Source organism: Anneissia japonica, unplaced genomic scaffold (genome assembly GCF_011630105.1).
Source record: "Anneissia japonica isolate Jap-2015-1 unplaced genomic scaffold, ASM1163010v1 scaffold1826_len1998817_cov189, whole genome shotgun sequence".
NCBI classification, from domain to species: Eukaryota; Metazoa; Echinodermata; class Crinoidea; order Comatulida; family Comatulidae; genus Anneissia; species Anneissia japonica.
Window position 1 is genome coordinate 466427 of NW_022742159.1, and position 21511 is coordinate 487937.

Consider the following 21511-nt stretch of genomic DNA (forward strand, 5'->3'; position numbering starts at 1 on the left):
GTGCTGTATGTACAGTATAGTCCTATAATGTTATAGCCATAATCTTCTCTATAGGGAAAATAATGCTTTTAGTCATGTCCTATGAGCGAGTAAAGCATGTAGTCCACTAACAAATAATTTAAATAATTAAATATTTATTGAGAAAAAAATCATGTACGGCCAAGAAAACAGGCACAATACTAGGCCTACCTTTATACCTATCCATCGTCTCACAAAGGTAGTAGGTCCATATAACCAGGTTCCTGGGAAGTGTGGTTGCCTATAGTGTCTGTATGATAATAATATACAGTAGCAGTAGTAAACTGGTGAAGGGGGTGTGGGGGAGGGGTTCGGCCAAACCCACAAAAGTCCCCACCTGGTTACGTCCTGAGTAGGATGTGCTCCGCTAATATTACTTGTAGTAGTAGGGATACTCAAATTTTTTATTTTAATGTTACTTTTTTATTTTGTCGTTATGTTTAAGACTATCCTACTGGTTGTGGTTATTTTTGAACACTAGTAACACAATAATATTGACATTAGATAGAAAACAACTGTGTAATGTGATCAATATTGATGCTAAGAATTATTATGATTAAATTTATTAGTCAATAGCAGAGTTGTCAAAGAGTATCACAAGAAACATCGTCATTAAATGGGTCGATTTATATGTCCTAATAATATGAACCAATTTCGTACACTATACAATAGATAGAAATTATTGCATGTAGAATTAATTAATGCATGGAAAAAAGTGCCTGAGGACCCGTTCCTCCCTATTGTATGGAAATATGATCGTATAGGCGCGCCTACTACCTAACTGATTTACATAGTTCAATCGTGACGTCATCATGCGCATGATGACGTAATGATTAACATACTTTCATGGATTTTTTCATTATTTTATTTTAGGTCATTTTCCTTTAGTACCTTTTTATTGGTAAAAAAACATATGTAGCCTGGGCTTTGTGTACGCCAGCTGGTAAAGACCCGTACCATTTTTTCTGTTACAAACAATAAAGATTTTGTTGCTGGTACCAAGAAGGATAAGGCCTGTCATTATGGGCTGTTTATTCGTAATTATGCATCCCAAGGTATATAATCCAAGGGATTCTCAAAAGCGCACATCACCCACAAGTTAGTAAACAACGTTATCTTATTTTCAATTGTTTGTTTATATCCATATTTCTGTCGCCGATCATAAGCCTATTTTGAAAATATTTCACAAATGTAAAGTTCGAGTAATATTCAGTAATTGATCATCAAACATTTATTTTTTAAATGGGTGGATACGATTGCCATTTTAGTACGATGACGTTTGTTTATCGACCCACTTTGACATTTTGAATGAAAGAAAAAAAATCGTCTCGCTTACGTCACTTGTGTTGGATTCGGGAAGAAAAACAAAGCAAAACATGGCGGAGTGGTGAAGAAATGGAAGCGAAATTTAAGTGGAATAATCGTCTACGTTGACTATTTTCTGGAACAGTAACGTTGGAATTATATAGTAGTGGTGTTGGATGAACAATCTGTGTAATTATGGGGCAGAAGGTGAGTTCTAGCCCTCGTGCACGGACGTATTCGTCACCAAACTCGCCTGCAGGAAACAGCATTGTGTTGGTTGGAAATGGACACCAAAACGGTGGCGGCGGATTGCCCGCCTTTGGGGCACCTCCTCCTGGGCCTAGCCAGCCGAGGAGTAGGGCTAGGTCTTTAGGGACTGGGCCAAGTGGTAGCCCATTGACTATTGCAGCTACAAGAGGGGTTAGATCTCTTGATTCAGACAATTTACTAGCTGCTGGCAGCTCTAGACTACAGCAGGCGAGATCATTACCAGCACATCTTTTAGGACAGCCGGTTATTATCCAAGCAAATCGAAATGGTAAAACTTAAATTTTACATACAATTTACTTTCTTTATGTATTTTATTTGTTGTGTTTTAAACTGTTGTATCACAAGGGGCAGTGTGTATTACCAGGGAGTTGTAACAATTCCTTAGTATTACTGAAAATTCGTCAATGTTAAATATTTATTGTAGGATTAGACCTAGGTAGGTCATACTTACATAGCGGCTAGGCCTAGGTAGGGCCTAGGTCTAGTCAAAACCTAAACTAAATATTGGTTATTACCTATAATATATCCTAGGCCTAGCCCTATGACCAATAAAAGTAGGGTCAGTTTTTGTGTGTGAAGGTGTGGTGAGCGTGAATTTTCTGTTATCTTAGTATGAGCAATTGCTTGATGATTTGCCCTTAAGTTTGCAAAAGTTAATTTACAAGAACTATCCTAGGGCATAATTGTCCACACCTCACACAAAGGTTTCCAGTGGCAGATTAAAAGGGAGTCAAGCTGGCCCCATGTTTGGCATTGGGAGGGCCTTACATAATATTTTGGTTCCTACATTGACCTCTGTACAAGTACCTATAATATCAAGGTCTGTTTTGGTTATGGCGTTTATACAGTGACCTGTGCTATTGTCAGGTGACCAAATATTTCCCACGTGATTGGTGTTGCAAGTGTGATATTTTTATTCTGATACTCTACAATACTGTACCTGTAGGCCGACTGATAATATTAAGTGTTGCGTCAACCAAGTTACCAAGTTTGATTCACTTCAATGAGTTCAGTTGATCAGTAAGGATAAAATTTGTTTACTATTAAATACAGTAGAACAATTACTTTGTAATTAAGAAAATGAACCTTTTTTTTATAAATACTGGTACAGTATGCAGTGATTGACTATGTGAAACTATAACAATATAATAATGATAATATTCATAGCTCCATGTAAAAGGCATTAGGGAATTTTTTTTTTATTTACGCCACAAAGCGACTCTAGAATGGGTTTACTCTTGTGTGACCGTTTTACGTTCTCTGCACAACATGGATTTGGTCAAACTTGTCTTAGAATGAAATATTAGTGACGTCACTACATTCTAGGTTCTACTGCGTGTATTTTATAGCATCTTATATTTGGTCATAAAAACATGACTTCAAATGAGGGTATTTTCGTAACTGTTTGGCCTCATTCTAACTGAAGATATTATCAACTGAAAAAAGGTATTATGGGTAAAGGGTGGGTTTTTTTTTTTTTGGGTGGGGTGGGGTGAGTATTCCCTTCCAATAACTGTTCATGTAAAGACCTGCCAGTAGGCCCCCATACGGGATTCAGCTGATAGAGATCCTGATAAGTGGAAGCAGTGCATTCTGGGTATTCCTAACCAGGTTTTAATGGATCTTTAAGAAAATTTTATAAATGTGAGAAATTTGCAATACATTGTGCAGCATACTACGACAATTTGGATGCGAAGTTATAGTATTACTATACTATACAGTAGTACAACTTGGTTTGCGTTATTTTGCTTTGTTTTTGTCAAGTGCTTACTCGAAAACGTTCCATATATTATTATGACATGAAAAAAAAATAAATTCTTTGTTTTTAAAAAGAGAAACATTTCTACTGCGTGTATTTTATAGCATCTTATATTTGGTCATAAAAACATGACTTCAAATGAGGGTATTTTCGTAACTGTTTGGCCTCATTCTAACTGAAGATATTATCAACTGAAAAAAGGTATTATGGGTAAAGGGTGGGTTTTTTTTTTTTTGGGTGGGGTGGGGTGAGTATTCCCTTCCAATAACTGTTCATGTAAAGACCTGCCGGTAGGCCCCCATACGGGATTCAGCTGATAGAGATCCTGATAAGTGGAAGCAGTGCATTCTGGGTATTCCTAACCAGGTTTTAATGGATCTTTAAGAAAATTTTATAAATGTGAGAAATTTGCAATACATTGTGCAGCATACTACGACAATTTGGATGCGAAGTTATAGTATTACTATACTATACAGTAGTACAACTTGGTTTGCGTTATTTTGCTTTGTTTTTGTCAAGTGCTTACTCGAAAACGTTCCATATATTATTATGACATGAAAAATATTTTTAACAATTATTGTTAACACAAAAATAAATTCTTTATTTTTAAAAAGAGAAACATATTGAAGATAGGGAATCTGACTTGAAATTTTGTACAGTGTTCTACCTATAACACCTCCAAATCAAGCAGCACTAGTGAGAAGTTTGTTTGAATTTGATTAAATTGCAAGTCATGTTTTGAAAAACAAAAAATTACCACACATAGAATCAATTGCACATCAATATCAATTTTAGAATTAGGGCGCTGTAAATTTTGTACAATTTATTCGATGGACTAAAGCTCTTCCACATTATCAAATTTCCTTTAATAAAAATCTGTTGTATGCCCATATATAGTCATGATGTGCCTGTATATGGTCATGATGTGATGTCATCATGACCATATTTAGGCATGTCACATGTTTTTGTCAAATGATATTTGACAGTCTGAACAGGGCTTATATACAATTGAGCAATTTGAGCAACTAGTATAGTTGTGAGGGAGACCATTTATTTGTTTGACCTTTTGATGCTTTTAATTTCCTTCATTGTCATCTGTATTTAATGGCTGTTGTGTTCCCATGGCAACTGTACTGTCGGCATCTTAGCTCATTCATACTTGACAAATAAAGATAGAGTAGATGACGATGCAGTTTGTCTTCTCAATCTTGAGGTCAAGTGTTCGAATCCAATGCTAATCATTTCATTTGTGTACTTGAAGGATACTATTCCTCAGTTGTTGTCCCATTTATGTGATCGTGACAACCAATCACACAATAGAGAAGTAAAGGATGTTTTTTTAACTGGAACATAGAAGTATGAATTTTCTAAAGCTGGTACTGAATTTTAAACCTACCGTTTCTTTATTCCCTGATGTAATATAATGTTTGATAAACAGATCAATGAATAGGTTCTTACTTTATTTCCTGATGTAATATAATATATAAGTACACATTAAAATGACAATACTTTTTATGTCTTGGGTTTTGTATTGAATAAGATTTTGGGATTTATGTCAATGCTGTGATGAAATGTAATGTTTCTGCGTTGTTATGCTTCATAAATAAATACAACTGTTAGTTATTTTACTACTACTGTTACTACCATTTTCTCTGTAATAGTCCATATTTTTGTATTAGACCTGAAAATCTATAGAACTTTATAGGCCCTGCTATTGTCTGCTGTAATGTTTAATGTGTTGATATGTTTCATGAATAATTAATATAACTGTTAGTTAATTTACTACTTTGTATTACTACTACCATTTTCTCTGTAAAACTGTTCATATATGTTCGACCTGAAAATCTACATTCTAACTGAGATACTACTGAAGTCTGCTGTGTTAAAGAAAAGCCTTTTATATTTTTAGTCCCTTATAGTAATATTAATTTTTCAGTTTTTTGTTATAGAAAATTGAAATGAAAATTGTTTTCACTTTAAATGTTATAATTTATTAACATTAATGTGACGTTTTTTTTTTCCTTTTGATGTAAAATATTGTAAAAACTGGTTTTTATTTTAGGTCCTGTTCACACAGTTTTCTAGGCAAATTACAGATATTTGTCACAGAAAACCTGTAGTGTGGACAGACTTTAAAATGTGCTCTCATTGTGATAATTTTGGACTGCATCTGCTATGAAAACAGTAGATCATGGTAAATTGTTGTCAAACTCTATTCATTAGCTGTTGATAAATTTGTGAGCTATTTCACTTATTTGGATCTATTTAGTAGTTTAAACAAAATTACAGTTTAAAATGGCTGAATAAATAATTGTCAGCATAGCTAGACAGAAAACAATTTCATATTTTAGTGTGAAGATTTTGACAAAAAGATTAAGGAGATATATTTCATTATTAGAAAAAAAGACATAGTGTAGAAAAAAATATTTTTAGTTTGAAAAGAGAACTTGATTACTAATAGAAAAAAAAAAGTTTTTACTAAAAATCTTGACTACTAATAGTAATTTACAAATTCAGGTCATTTTATAAGTCACTTTCAATCAGCTTAGCTTATAAGGAAATGGAACAGCCTTGTTCTTTCCCACAATACAACCCCACAACGGAAATATGAAGTGGACCAGGAACCCTAATAAAAGTACATAAATGAGCATTTGCGATATAACCAGATAAAACAAGCTTTCTAAATTGTATCCATCTTTGGAGACAACCTACAGTACTACTATACAATATTCAGACCTGCCAATGTTATCAATCATAAAATTAAGCAATATATAATAATTTATAACTCATGTGTTTGAGACCATGGCTTCTACGATAATTAAGTAAAAGTTGCTGGTATTGAGTATGTGAACATTTATCTTTTTGACAGAAATTTGACAAGCATGCAAATATGTAGGTCATAGAAAACCATGCAAATAAAGTGATTAGTTAAAGTGAAATATGGAGGTAAGGAAGTCATGTGACAAGTACAGTATGCCAATTTATTTATTTTTTATTCAAAACATCTTTACCCAGGATACATTTTCAGGCCTGTTTTTAACAATGGTCCTGCACAATAATTACAATGAAAAAAATAGACAGTCCTCATTAAACAATATACAGTTAAGGTATTATAATACAGAAAAATATTTCAAAAATTCAAGAATGTGAAAAGTATGCAAATGAGAGTAGGTCATGTAACAAGTATATATATATATATTATTGGTCCATGTGACAAGTATGCAAATGAGTATGTTTTGACTTTTGTGACAAACATGCAAATGAATGGTGTGTCAAATATATAAATGAGAAGTTCATGTGACAACCATGCAAATGAGTACTTAGGTCATATGACATTTATGAAAATTAGTATAGTACTGTAGGTCATGTGGAAAACATGATCATGTGACTGATGAGTAGATCATGTGACTGATATACATGTAAATATTGGTAAGTAAGCAAATGAGTAGGTCTTCCGACAGTCACATAAGTGATTAGTTCTTATGACTTATTTGCATTATGAGTCACATTAACTACTCATTTGCATATGGATCACATGCAAATGAGTAGTTTTTTACTCATGCAAATAAGTAGGTCTTAATTTAAACTGTAATCATCTTTCAATGGGATAACATCTAAATTGCAAGACAGATAACCAAGTATTTTTTTATACCAAAAAAATAAATAAAATTATTATCATAATCGTATTGTGAGAATTTACTATAATAATTAAGGCATTAGCAATACAGATAACCAAGTATTTTAATACAAAAAAAAAAAAAAAAATTATTGTCATAATTGTATTGTGAGAATTTACTATATTAATTAATAAGGCATTAGCAATTACAGATAACCAAGTATTTCAATGCCAAAAAAAAAAAAAATTATTGTCATAATCGTATTGTGAGAATTTACTATATTAATTAATAAGGCATAAATAGCAAAACAGATAACCAAGTATTTTAATACAAAAAATGAAAAATTATTATTATTAATTGTATTGTTAGAATTTACTCTACAGTATATAATAATTGATAATGCATTAGCAATACAGATAACCAAGTAATTTAATACCCAGAAAACAAAATTATTGTCATAATTGTATTGTTAGAATTTACTATAATAATTATTTGATAAGGCCTTACTGTAGCAATACATTTAATCAAGTATTTCAATAACAACAAAAAAAAAACACCAAAATTATTATAATTGTATTGTGAGAATTTACTATAATAATTGATAAGACATTAGCCAGTAACAGTCTACATTTCGGTGAACTCCTGAATAATTCTGTCTTATACAGTAGTATTCGGCAAATTCACATCCTAGAAGGAATTGGTAAAATTTGTCAAACAGGGTAATTTTCAAGCAATGTTATTAAATTTAAAGAAATGATGAAAACGATATGTTTACAAAAACTGACAACAAGCAATCTAGACTCTAGGTCTGCTTTGTTACATAAAGATAAACAAAATAGGAAACGATTGTGAGGGGATGAAATTGCGAGCTTGCTTGTGGCAGTCGTATTAATCACTGCTGAGGATTAATCATCAATGAATAATCGTGACTAATTGTTATTACTTCATTCGATGTGAACATTTCCAGTGTAATGGTTTTCAAAAAATTGTAATACTAGTTCACATTTAACACAGAGAATACTGTAAATTCAGGGGATTTGACATGTCCGGCAGGGTGTCCGAATCAAGGGGCTGACTAGAGCATCAATCATCAGGGTCCCTGGTGGCATTCCCAGGGAGAGTTTTTATAGCTAGTAATAGTATGACCAAAATTATGCTTTTAGACCACAATATTAGGGATTATTTGGATAGGCAAATTATTATTTTTGGTCAAATACCCTCATTGTGGCATTGGAGGAGGGTGGTCCAGGTCTGTCCAACTAGGGAAGGGGGAATGCCCTCCTTTGATGGCACATAGCTTCATGCAAATTTAAAGAATATTAATTTCTAGTGTGCCTCTGATTAAATTTCAGGAATCTAAAATAAACATGTAGGCTTATTTACCTACAATATCTTGGCCTTGAAACGATGAATTACTAATTTATTGCATTACACAGAAACTTGTAATTCTAATTAGTGTCGTCATAGTGATGGAAATTGTGCACAGAATAGTGTATTGGTCTATAACTAAAAGGATGCAGTGGTACAGTACAATGTGCTAAAAAACGTGCCTAAAATCTGCCCACACAAAAGTTTTATGTGACTAATTGGTTTAACAACCATTGACATGGTGATGTCATATCACACCCCAGGCACGGGTCCAGAGCTCATTCTGACTGTCACAGAGATATTCTGGAGGGACAAATTTTCATAACGCTTTATGGATGATATGAGAGTTTTATTAAAACGAATATTTACACTATTTACGGAATTTTTAATAATTGAAAATAAATAATTTATATAAAGTGAATAAGTGTGAGTTGAAACTCGCATGATCATCTGGCACTGCAGTTCCTTAAGTCCTACATGTACTCTTTAAATTGTTATCTCTATTCCTGACCTTCTCTACGGCAAACAGTGTGAAAGTCTGTATAATACTGTATACCGTAGTTGAACTCTACTTTTGTCATTAAACTTCATTGATTGGTCAATCTTGTACTGTAGTACTATAATACAAATTGTCACAAGGCACTCTGGAAATATCACATAGTATTTCATTCAAAATAATATACTGGTTGGAAAAATCAGTACAATTCTGCATTCTTGTTTATTCATTCATATTTATTGATTAATATTTTGTACTTGAGTGAAGCTACAGTAGAACTTGGTGGTTAAGATGCTTTTCTTCAAATTCCATGATTCTGGGTTCAAACCCTTTAAATCTAGTATTCACATCATTTTCTAGGTTACACAAAGCTGTACCCTTTAAATACTAGGGAGCCTTCAATTTCATGATGACGGTAGGATGTAGTAATAAATGACATCACTAAAAGTGGTCTGCGGATGTGAGAATGTTAAGTTCTCCTTGTCACATGGATTCTAGCGTGCAATTTGGCCAAATCTATGTATGCAGAGAACATAGGATGCCTGGTAGCGCATTGAGTGATTTATAATACTTTGTTTTCCGAACCTGCCACCCACCAATATTGATGATTTTGAATGGAAATAAAATTTTATTTTTGGCCAATTAGCATACCCGCTGCTACGAAAAACTGGAAATTTTAGAAAAAAATTAAAGTTTTTCTTTATTTTTATTGCGCCTGCCACGCGCTCCCTTGAAATCTCCAAAAATAAGATATGTATATTTCTTCCTAATTATTTATATTTAAAGCTATTCCATTACTACACTGTTATATTAAAAAATAAATAACATTTTGTTTTTATTTTCTCCTCTGTCTGGATGTTTTTGGCAAAACCATTTGCTAAATATAAGAAAACAAAAGTTTATTTTCATTTTTTTTTTCCACCCTCCTCTGACGGTTTTACAAAAAAAGACTGTAAACGTACATTAACGTGCGTGTGTGGGACAAGCCTGTATCTCTGACTCTGTTCTGGATTGGTCAGTTTTGAAAGTTCGATTGACACCCAGGGAAAATTCTTTCTTCAGTAACTAATGTAAGCCCCAATGAAATTCAGTTTAGTGGGCATCACTCTTCCATCTTGCCACTAGAGTGGACTGTTAGAAATGTAAATATAAAGAAAAAAAATAGTATGACGTCTATAGACAGGACATTGACGTCTGTAGACGGGGCATTCAGACCCATTATCAACACTTTAGTTTAACACTTTTCTTTGAGATACAATGACCTTTGCGCCCTAGCATACACATAAGCTTGTTTTAGCCAATAGAGAAGCTCTTAATTCATAGACCATGTGTCTGCATGAACCTCACACCATATTCACACGATAATCACACCAGACTATAACGTCATGTTGATTTACAGTAAAGTACACATCCCTGTGCTTGCTTGTGGTCTATTTTTGTAACTGTGGCGTACTGTGGTCCATTTCTGTTATCACCTTTCAGTGTTTGTTATTCAGATAATGTTTTGTTTGTATACAAAACGAGATAGCCCTGAGAGCAAGCTATGTAATATGGGCTGAACAGAGCCCACAGGCATTTAGAAGTGGTTCCATTACCAGCAGATTCTTGTGGAAGGGGAGAGTAATATATGGCCTTGTAAAGCTATTAATTCAACATAAAGTCTAAGTTAATAATAAGTTACCAAACTATTAAAAAAAAAAATTTTTTTTAAAGGACATGAAGAAAGAAACTTGCATAAACTATACAATATTATATAATAGACACTTGCATAAGAGTTAGATAGATCTCCTATAAATAGTACCAGCAGAATACTTGGGAAAGGAGAGAGTACAGCCTTGTACAGCTGTTTATTCACCATAAAGTTAATAATAGGTTTCCAAACTATAATAAAAAAAACAAAAGAACTTGAAGAAAGACTTACATAAACTGTAATAAAATTTTAGACTTACAGCTGTACATTATTATAGGCCTAATACAAAACTCTAAATACCTACATTTTTTCTTATCTTCCTTATAGACAATTTTACTAATTTGTAATTTCTGTAAAATGGAATTTCTGTTTCATGTCCAGTTTCAGTTTCATTGGTGGCATTTGAATTTTAATAATAGTTACTAGATTTTTTTATGCTTTATTTTAATGAATGTTTTTTGTTAACTAAAAAATTGTCATGTTGGTGGTTTCATTTGCTTTCTGTAAATGCATAGCATTTGAGCCTTTTTTCAGTTAGTCTTTCTCTTTAACCGAAAGTTCCACTGATAAATCTCAGATTAGGATTCCTGATGATGACATAATTAAAGTCGAAATATTGAATCCAGACACAATGGCGTGCATTTCGATACTTGGAGTATATTATACTATCTTTCTCTTTAAAATCAAGATTTTTTTTATACAGTACCTTGACAAATAAACATTTGTATGCCCATATATATTCATTATATCAGGAATGTAGTTATAGTGGATGGAGACACCCAGCCTTGAAGTTTTCCACCCAGCCTAAAGCTAATTTCATGGCCCTCTACCCACCCTTATTAACCCACTTTTCCATCCTTAAAATTCATTGTTATTATTTAGAGTTTACCAGTGTTATCTATCACCCACCTACCCTTGAAATGTCTATCACCTATCCTTAGGTTTCTATAGATACTGTACAACCCTGCATGATATGATGTCATCATGATCATAATTAGGCATATCATATGTTTTTGTCTATAAAATATGATTGGACAGGGCATTTTAACAACAATGAAATCAAATTCATGTAGTTACGAAGAGTAAAGCCACAGTAACCATCGAATTGACCTAGATAGAAAGTAAATGGAATGGAACTGATATTCCAGTAATGTGATTATCTCTTGGTTTAGATGGTCTTATTGTATTACTTAAGTGACGTCCACACAGTCTTCATTGTGAATCCCAAAGTGCAGAAGCCAACATGAATTTGGTTTATTAATTGTCCGCGAGGAGATGAATGGCCTGAGGTGATTCACAGATTCTTGATTTCAAACCAATATTCCAATATTTCATCATAAATCAAAGAATATAATAGGAAAAGGAAGAAAATACAATAAAAAATGGAAATAAAACAACTCCTAAACAAAACAGACATGGTAGTGTGGTGGTGGGAGTGGGTGTGTATTTGAATAAGCATATTATTGTATATGTACTGTGCTATTTACTGGGTACTGACATTACACTGGTGATCCTGAAGGTAATAATCAATGGCGCATTCAAGGGGGTACTCGGCTGGCGTGGGCCACCTAAATTTTTCAAAATCATTAAAAAAAATGGAGAAAAATTAGAAAATTATATTCAAATTTAAGCCTGAGAGTGCCATTTCCCAGCCCTCTGAAGGTGCTATAATCATATATATTCTTGCCTCTGCCCCAACCATGGTGGGGCAGAGGTGGTCTATGACCCTCCATTTGTGAAAGTCCCTCCCCGGGTCCACTTTATTTCGAATTCATGGATTCATCACTGATATCTGTAGATACATAGTACAGTAATATTAGTAAAAGATAAAGGTAGAAGAATAACCTATAACTTACAGCGTTATTGTGCTGTGTGAAGTTACTCGGTCACGGAAAGTAAACCATATTATAATATTGTGCAAATATAGAAATTAACTTGTTGAGGTATAATTGGCCATTAGTAATCAATGGAGCACTGACTTATAATGATTAATAAATGACCTCCATCTCTAGGTCCTACTTGGTATTTAGTTAAGTACCAGCATTTTATGGAAAAGTTTAATTCAAATTTACATAATTTTCATATGAGGCGTGTCGTAGCGAAATGGTTGTCGCACAGGCCAATATTGAGTAAATGAGCTATAAAATATGGGAGCTCAAAAAATTTCCTAAAAATCCAAATTTGTTTTTCACTATAGATCAACAGTTATTGTCTTATGAATCATGTCCCAAAGTATTAGTTCTGGAAAGGGTCAAGAAATTGTTTAAACATGAATTTGATAGTTAATTTTATTAAACAATATATGCACAAATAACTTTGGAAGGCAATTACTCAAAATTATGTTTAATATCTTGACTTGAGTGCTGTACATTCACTCTCCAATAACTTAAGGCTTGAAATGTCGAATTTCAGTGAATGACTCCTCATTTGAAAGATTACATACACAAGTGTCTGAAAATACCAATAACTTAAATTTAATTGTTGCAACAACTTAGCCATTTTGCCATAACATGCCTCATATTACAAAATGATCTTGGTATGGATGAGGTGGTATGAACAAGGTAAATATTCATGAGATTGACATGAACAAGGTAAATCAAGAATATTCATGAGTTAGACATGAGCAAGGTAAATATATTCATGAGGTTGACATGAACAAGTGTGAATCATATGAATATTCATGAGGGCAAAATCAACAGCTTTGAATATTACCATAACTAAGCGTTGAATATTGTAGCTGCTATTCATGGTTGTATTTTTTATTAACGTTTGTGAAATGAATAATTTCGATTGTCAGCGTATTGTTATTTGGCTGATTAAAACCTAAAAGATGAACTTGTAATCATTTACGTGGCAAGTTAATATAAACCAACAGCAGCAAAATTCTTGCATGATTAAAAACAACCAAGTGGCTCATCAAGACGCAATATTTTGCACCAATTTGTAGGAGAACAGGGAAATTAGTACTGTTGATTTTATAGTAGGCCAAGTAAAAATAACAAGTAATTTATTTTCCCCTCCCATTTCCTTTATTTTCTGCCATCTCAATCTTGATAAATTACATTTTTTTTTTTAAATTTTTATTTTCAGTGCATTATGCTACACTGAAATTGATTTAACTGAGTAAACAGCAATCACTATGAGAAAAATTATAATTCTATACATTTTCAATTATAGCTCAGAAAGTCGGTCAGCTGTCCGTTCTTCATTTGGCAACTTTGACCAACACGTTTGACACTAACTGACCATAGGGAAGCTAGTCAGCCACCCTGTAGTTATTTTGGCATCATTTGACCATTGGGAGCTTGTAATATCAGCCGTCCTGTGGTTTTAGTTGGCAGGTTTTGACCACAGGGGAGCTGTGAGCCACCCTGTGGTCAGCTTGTGTTGGAAAAAATGTGGTGGTATCAGTTGGCTTTAAGTTCAGTTAATGTCGGCTTACTTGCTGATCATATCTAGTCAGCTGCTATAGAGTCAGTTGATGTCCGCCAACTCAGTTATCATATTTCTAAGTACATACTAACTATGAATTTCGACCTAGTTTTTATGTTATTGATATGTATAATAAATTCTACCACACACCTGAATATTTACATTAGATATGAATGGCGTACAAGATATTCTACAGTATATTTATGTAGTAGTTTATACTACTTCCCTGCTCGTGCCAAATTTACACGTATGCGGGGAGACTAGCGCATCCCCTCTGAGTACCGTGCAAACCGCGTAATATTATCCCTAACATGAAAATGGGTATGTAGATGGGCAGTCTGCTGATTTAATGTTAATGCGGTATAGTAAAACAAATACAATGGTTTTATTTCAGTAAAGTAGTGAATCATCCATCACCCTTGGGAAGTAAAATGCACTACCTCAAAACTTGTTGGCTTGTATACACCACATGATGTGAAGATTTCATTCCCACCATTTGAACATTAACAAAGGAATGTTTCTGCTCTTTTGTAGAATTCCATGAATTTCTAACGTACTAATATGATTAACTGCCAAAAGGTTTCTGAATAACATCCTGTAAATATCGTAGATATATCCTGGAAATAATAAGCATTTAAACATGTGTAGCTTTAAGCAGATCCTTATGGCATTGTGTTTTTGTCAAAACAAACCTATTAACATCCGTATCATAAGTCTATGAATGAGTGTTTTTTTTTCATACCAAGTTTAATAATTTGTGATTAAATCTACTTTTTGTTATAATACATTTTTATAACAACACTGGGGCTGAAATTGCTTGAACAATAAAAAAAAAACAACATACAGAACAAATTGAGGCTTGAGGTAAATGTCAAATGAGGTTTTTATTATTAAAATAAAAATATAAAATAAATCAAATCAAGGCTAGTCACATACAGTAAAGTATATTTAAAAAGGTTATGCTGAAAAATTCTTTTGGAAGTTTATATTTTATTTACTGTAAAACAATGATTCAAAAGTACCATAGTTCCTCGGGTGTAAGCCCATCTCGTTTCTAAGCCCACCCCCTACTTTACTGTACGTCCAATTTTACATATGTGGCAAAGACAAGCCAAACCAGTCACTCGTCGCAAATCGTGTTTCAGAGAAAATGGCCAAAACATGCTGGAATGTCAAACTTTTAAAAATCTATTTTATTGCACTAAATTAACCTTTATATATCTACACATCATTCTATGCTGTTATTTTCCCCATTTTCAATGTTAAAACAATACTTTTTAAGGTTTTAAAGATAGTTTCTGCATGAGATTTGAATGATTTTTTTATCATTTTATAGCTATTATTTTACTCTCTAACACTGTATTAATAACTCAAAATCGATTTTTGCGACGAGTGACTGGTTTGGCTTGTCTTTGCCACATATCAGTCTTTCCTTGGGCAAAAGAACAGGGTATAATTTGAATGAGTAACTCGACTGACTTTGGCATCAAATATTGGTGTTAAATTGCATTTTGATTGAAATGGGATTCCTGGCTATATGCACCCCTCCCTCAAAATTGGCCAAATTTTGTGCTCATGGGACTCATACGAGAGTAACTACAGCTATTTACATTTCACATGTCTTGTAGCATTTGTGTTGGATGGATTAATTATGCAATTTATGTTTTTTAACAGCTGATTGAACAACCTAATCCATTTCTATTAGTTAGAAACAAGTAAATATCGAAGGTCATCAGTAGTATATAAACACAACAAGTGTTTAGGTCATGTAAAGTTCATGCATATGCATGTTTATTGTTGTCATGGTGTTCTGCTCACTCATGCGTAGATTTAGCAAAATTAAGCCATACTGTAGAAGATTCTAGTAATTAAATAGAACACTAATGAATTATGGGAGCATGCTGTATACTGTACATCCCTTCTCCCTCCAATTAAAGACCGTGTTTGGGACTGTGATTTCCGTGGTCTTTAGCAGCTTTGGTCTCTAATTAGAGTAATAAATATAAAAGACATTTGTTAATTTGGGACCACAGAAAAGTGGTTTTAAATTGGAGGTGGTCTTTAATTAGAGAGGTCTTTAATTAGAGCAGGGCCTGTATTTTTTTCATGTATTTATTAAAACATAATTGTTTTGCTTACATACAGTATTGTTCAACTCAGGTTACATAATTTTAGAAATTTTGACCAAGAGGAAGATAACAAAATAAAATCTTGTGGTCACCTATACAGTATTTCGTACCCGAATGAATGAATGATGATGATGATGACATTTTTAGTTTCGCTAATAGGTTTGGATATTTTGGTTAACATTTTTGTCAAGATATACTGAGTTACTTACAATAGAAAGTTCCATTATTGATTATTATTAGTAGTAGTATTGATTATTATTACAGTAGTGCTTTTTGAAACAATTTTTGTTTTTTAAGCTGTGTTGTGTTGTTTTTTAGGGTGTTTTTTAAATTTTTTGTTTGTATTCTAGCCATGCAAAAACCAGCATCAATGACTAAATGAAGGAAATTGACTTTTTAATGTATTCATATTTCCATATTTTAAAGCTTTAAAATGATGTGTCATTTACTGGAATCGATTTACTATTGTCAAAGTTATGAGTAAAAGTATTAAGGCTTCTCTGTAATATATAGTATTACACTTTTCTGTAATATTACTGACACACTCTAACGCTAATTACTGGGTTTCACATTTAGTGAAGGTATGCTGGTTTTGGGAAGACAATTCTCATATAAATAAATAAAAATGTGTTCTTGAGCAGAATAATAATAATAATAATAATAGTGTAGTTTTATATAGCACACATATCCATCTAATGTAAGATGCTCAGGGCGCTTGATATGTGGACTAGCATACAAAGTTAATAAATTGGTATGTGTTTCCTGTTTCAGGTTTTAAATGTCCAGTATGTTCTAAGGTTATTGCTTCGGATGATGTGGAATGCCACCTGGTAATGTGTCTTACCAAACCTAGGATTGTATATAATGGTAAGTCCGCAAATTAAACATAATTTTAATATGATCATTAAAGAAAGACAAGGGTATTATCGATCATTATTGTCCTCATAATCTTCGTCATTGTCATCATCTTTTCTTCATCATCTTCATCACCATCATCATCATCGTCAATCATTATCATTATCAGTATCATTTTAACATAATCATATTAATTATGATCATGGAAGAATGATGATAGTATCAACGATCATTATTGTTATTGTCATCATCATTATCATTGTCATAATCATCATAGTTCTGATCGTCAAAATCCTTGTTGTCACCATCGTCATCGTTATCATAATCGTCATTGTTATACTGCCACCATCATTGTTGATCATTATCATAACCATTATCTTCGTCGTCGATGATAATTTTCGTTTTAATATATAAGATGGGTGGTCGAGAGCACTTCAACCTCTAGCTTTTAAACCATTAGTCCAAGACTCCTCTTTCATGCGTGCACTTCAAAGAACCCATTGCATCATCATTATAATCACGTCTATCATGTAGTCAGCACACCATAGCCATGTTATTGTTAACGCGCTGCATGTTCGCCATCATATCTGACGTCAGATCTTTAAAAAAAAAGGTCTCTTTGGATTAATTTACGATGATATGTGTTTGTTTTTTTTTAAAGTTTACTACAGTTCATTGGTTTATGACCTATGTAGCTACAACGCAATAGCGTAGTTAAATTTATATGGACATTTTAATTCCTTGAAACAATCCAAGTCTGCATTTGTGAACCATGTTGATTTACACTGTGGACAATTAGATTGTCAAGTCTGGTTTGATCAAAATATCCATTGAAAATCGCATTAGGCAATTTATGTATTCCGAGAAATTTGCAGTCTTTGCCTCACGTAACAAATTATTAATTACCATGTTTGATCACATAATTTATACATTGTTCAACCTTATGTACTTTCAATGTCTTTTGGTATTTAACAAAGGAAAATGAAAGGAAAGGAAAAAGAAGTGAAAGGAAAAGAAAGAAAGAAAAAGTAGAAGAAATAAAGGAAAGGAAAGAAATGAAAAGATAAAGAAAGCCAAAGGAAAAAAGAAATATGAAAAGATAGAAATGAAAAGATAAAGAAAGCCAAAGGAAAAAAGAAATATGAAAAGATAAAATGAGAAGATTAAGGAAAATGAAAGAAAATGAAAAGAAAGAAAAAAATTAAATTGAGGAAAGGAAATTGGAATTAATATAATTTAAATTATGCAATCACAATGCCAATGAATATGAATAATAATTTTAGGTACCACATGTAGTAATAGATAAAGAATTGTTTAATGCATGTATGCTTAGTATGCTTCAAACAGTTAATAATTGGGAGATGGAATAGAATGGACAATTAAAGTTTGGATTATGCAACATTTTTAGGATAATTATGAATGATTACTAATGACCTTGTGTATATATAGTATGTACAGCATAATATAACACATCACAGGATGACCTGATAATTGTAATGTATTCCTACAGAGTGCTTTTAACCATTATGGAAATTACCCTCACCATGGCAACCATAATCAATCAGAGTGTAAATAATGAGAGTTGTTTTCTGAAAAGTGCCCATCTTCAGATCCCAAGGTCCCAGGTTCAGTCTTCTTGAAAAATGTTAGAATTTTATTATTTTTCAACATTTATTATGAATTTAATTTAATTTATTACTGTACACCTCAAATGTTGTCCTGGGACTTGTAAAGATGCGAATGCCTGTGACTCGGCAAGCCAGAAGACCCAAACATTAAAATTAAAAAGAACAAAGACAATACAATTACTGACTAACAAGAAGATACAGTGTAATAAAGACTAAAATATTAAAATTGACCATAAAGAATTATGAATTATACAATATTTTTCAAGAATTATAACATCTCAGAGTGCTTTAAAATTGTAATTCTGATTGTAAATGGCTGTATGCTAATCACGTATTTAAATCTTGTTCCCAACAGATGATGTGTTAACAAGTGACCAAGGAGAATGCTCCATTTGCTTAGAAGATATGACTGAGGGCAACACTATAGCCCGACTCCCTTGTCTTTGTATTTACCACAAACCGTAAGTAACTTTACTTAAATTTACCCATCTCAGGTATAAGCCTAATTTCTATTTTACGCCCAGTTTTTACATTCCAGCCTTTTGATTCACAACGAACTTGCATATGACGCTGGTTGTTTTACCCCCTTTTGCGGACCTTTCTTTTCTGAAGAAGCAATTATTCATTCATTTTGTGCATAAAATTAATTTTTTTTTTTGGGTTGATTCTTAAAACAACCATCCATTACTGGCTTTGTTGTTTTTTTTGTTTGTTGCTGATTGTGGGCGCTTTGTATCCTATGGAAAAGGCACAATACCAAATGCGTGACCATTAAAGAGATTCCCCGAGTATAAGGCCACCCCCCCTCCCCCTCCAAATTTGCTCAATCTTCTGTTTAAGGGGGTGGTCTTCTACAAAAGGAACTACATTTATCTGTTTTTAGAACAGGCTTTCAAGAACAATATAAAGTAATTGAGCATTTTAATTGCTTTCTCAGTATTTTTTTAATTATTGACTTTCACTCATTTATAAATTAAACATGAGAATTTTTTTTCTGCCAACCAAAAGATGCACAATATACCATATTATTTTTACGTACTTTTTATTGCTGGTAATCAGTTTTTTAAATAGTAAAAAAATCAGCTAAATTTAAATTTGTTAGATCTGTGTTTCGTTGGAAATTCAATCAATCAACTAACCAATCAATCAGTCAATGGATTTATGAGGCGCGTAATACAGCTATCCCTATGCGCCAATAAAAAAATATGAAAAAAGACTATAATGAAGTAAAGCAAGCACGTTTGGTGCGAGACTAAGAGCCATCAGGGTGGAGTCAGTGTGCCGTTCTTCCGCACTTTGAGTGCCAGCCGACCAACTTCAGGGAAACATAACTGACAGGATCACTGTACCAACCCATTCCCTGAAAACACCTGGAAGTGACCCACTCAAGAAAAAAAAAAATAATAATGGCCAAGTGGATAGTTCAGTAATAGCTCAGTCAGCTAAACTGGTGGTAGCCACTATGTGTGTGCGCTGAACCGTGGACATCTCTTGGTCCCCGGTTCATTTCTGATTGCTGCTCTCTTGTATTTCAGCTAGAGGGCTGAAATGCAAGTTTATGATAGTGAACCGTGTTTCACAGAAGTTGTTTAAGCAGTTGGTTCTCTGTGCATTTACCATGTGCATGTTAAAGAATGCAGTACACCCTTCGGAAAAGAGTAGGGGATTGTCTCCCACTGTACTGTCTAATTCACCACCAGGAAGATCCCACTGGAAATAAGTCTTCTTCAAACTTTTGTAGGGTATCCATGGTGTCTGCACCGAATATATCCATCCATCCATCCAACTTAGTGTTTCGCAAAGCTGATTTTATTTAATCATGTTTTTAGCATTCTGAAGTATTGTTTATAGAAATTAATGTTAGAGTCAATTTTTAATAATAAAATAATGTTTGTTATATTGTGAGTGTGAGGAAAAAGTATTGTACCTATTAGGATTTGAACCCCACACCCTATAATTACCTGGCTGCTCTACCAAAATGATATTTTGAAAGAAATGATATTTTATGTGCAACATCCTCTATACACTGTGCATTTCAAAGTAAAGTAATACTATACTGTAATGGTTTATCATACGTTGAACAATATTGCGTGTAACTTTGCCTGCAAACCTTCATATATCGCTTATTAAACAAACATTTTATGCTCAAACAGTCACACCATATTGTTATTGTCATTCAGTATTCTGGCCTGAGTTAGATTAAAGTGTGAAATTAATTAAGTGAACGTCGAATTGGCCGTGACATCACTTGGAGAGACCTGCTTTGACTGCCAACCGAGCAGAAGACAGTCAGCGGTGTTAATTGACCATTCTGCTTTTTCTGCCCGGCTAGCCACACAAACACTTTCTGGAAGTAGTATGCATGTAACGCAGTGCTAAAATCTGACGTGCGTTCCGTGAGTGACACAGTAGACGGATAGGCATTCGGTAGATCTTTTATCGCAGAGTTATTTTTAGCTATATAGTAGATTTTTCCTGTATCTATTTGAGGATTCTTCCTCCTAATATTTTATATTGCATTGATTCATTTGTCTACATGCATTTGGAATAGAAGTTTTCTTTACAGAACAAAAATTTACTATATATTTTTATGTATCAAAATACAAATTGTTTACATGGACTGAAATATGCCACAAATGTATTGAATTTAGAATTGAGATGTTTTGATAATAAGACTTAATACAAATATATGAGAAGGCTTAAAATATGATCATTTTGAAAACAATGAGTCATCCATACAATGGAGATAAAAGAAAATAACAAGATTTGGTGTTTATATAAACTAGGTACTGTATGCAAAATTCAACAATATAAAACAACAATAGAAATATTATTCATACAAGGTCAGTAACTGAGGAAGCATTGTACAAGATCACACTCTACACAACATTGTAACCCAACTGTAATTAAATAAAACTCATCCTGGCGATCATTATCTAGACTA

General features: G+C 33.1%; 1 protein-coding gene across 3 annotated transcripts in view; it reads left to right on the forward strand.

Moving 5' to 3' along the window:
* The first annotated feature begins 1098 nt into the window (after positions 1–1098).
* LOC117118950 (E3 ubiquitin-protein ligase ZNRF1-like) overlaps positions 1099–21511 on the forward strand; it is a 31713-nt gene continuing 11300 nt past the window's right edge. Inside the window, exons 1-4 of one of the 3 annotated variants that reach the window (XM_033263691.1) lie at positions 1099–1861; positions 16856–16951; positions 18923–19028; positions 20103–21103. In XM_033263691.1, coding sequence (XP_033119582.1) covers positions 1519–1861; positions 16856–16951; positions 18923–19028; positions 20103–20106 — 549 coding nt within the window. In that variant the 5' untranslated portion in view covers positions 1099–1518 and the 3' untranslated portion in view covers positions 20107–21103. Of the gene's footprint in view, positions 1862–16855; positions 16952–18922; positions 19029–20102; positions 21104–21511 lie in introns of those variants that run through there. The other 2 variants (XM_033263690.1, XM_033263689.1) reach the window with 2 other exon arrangements.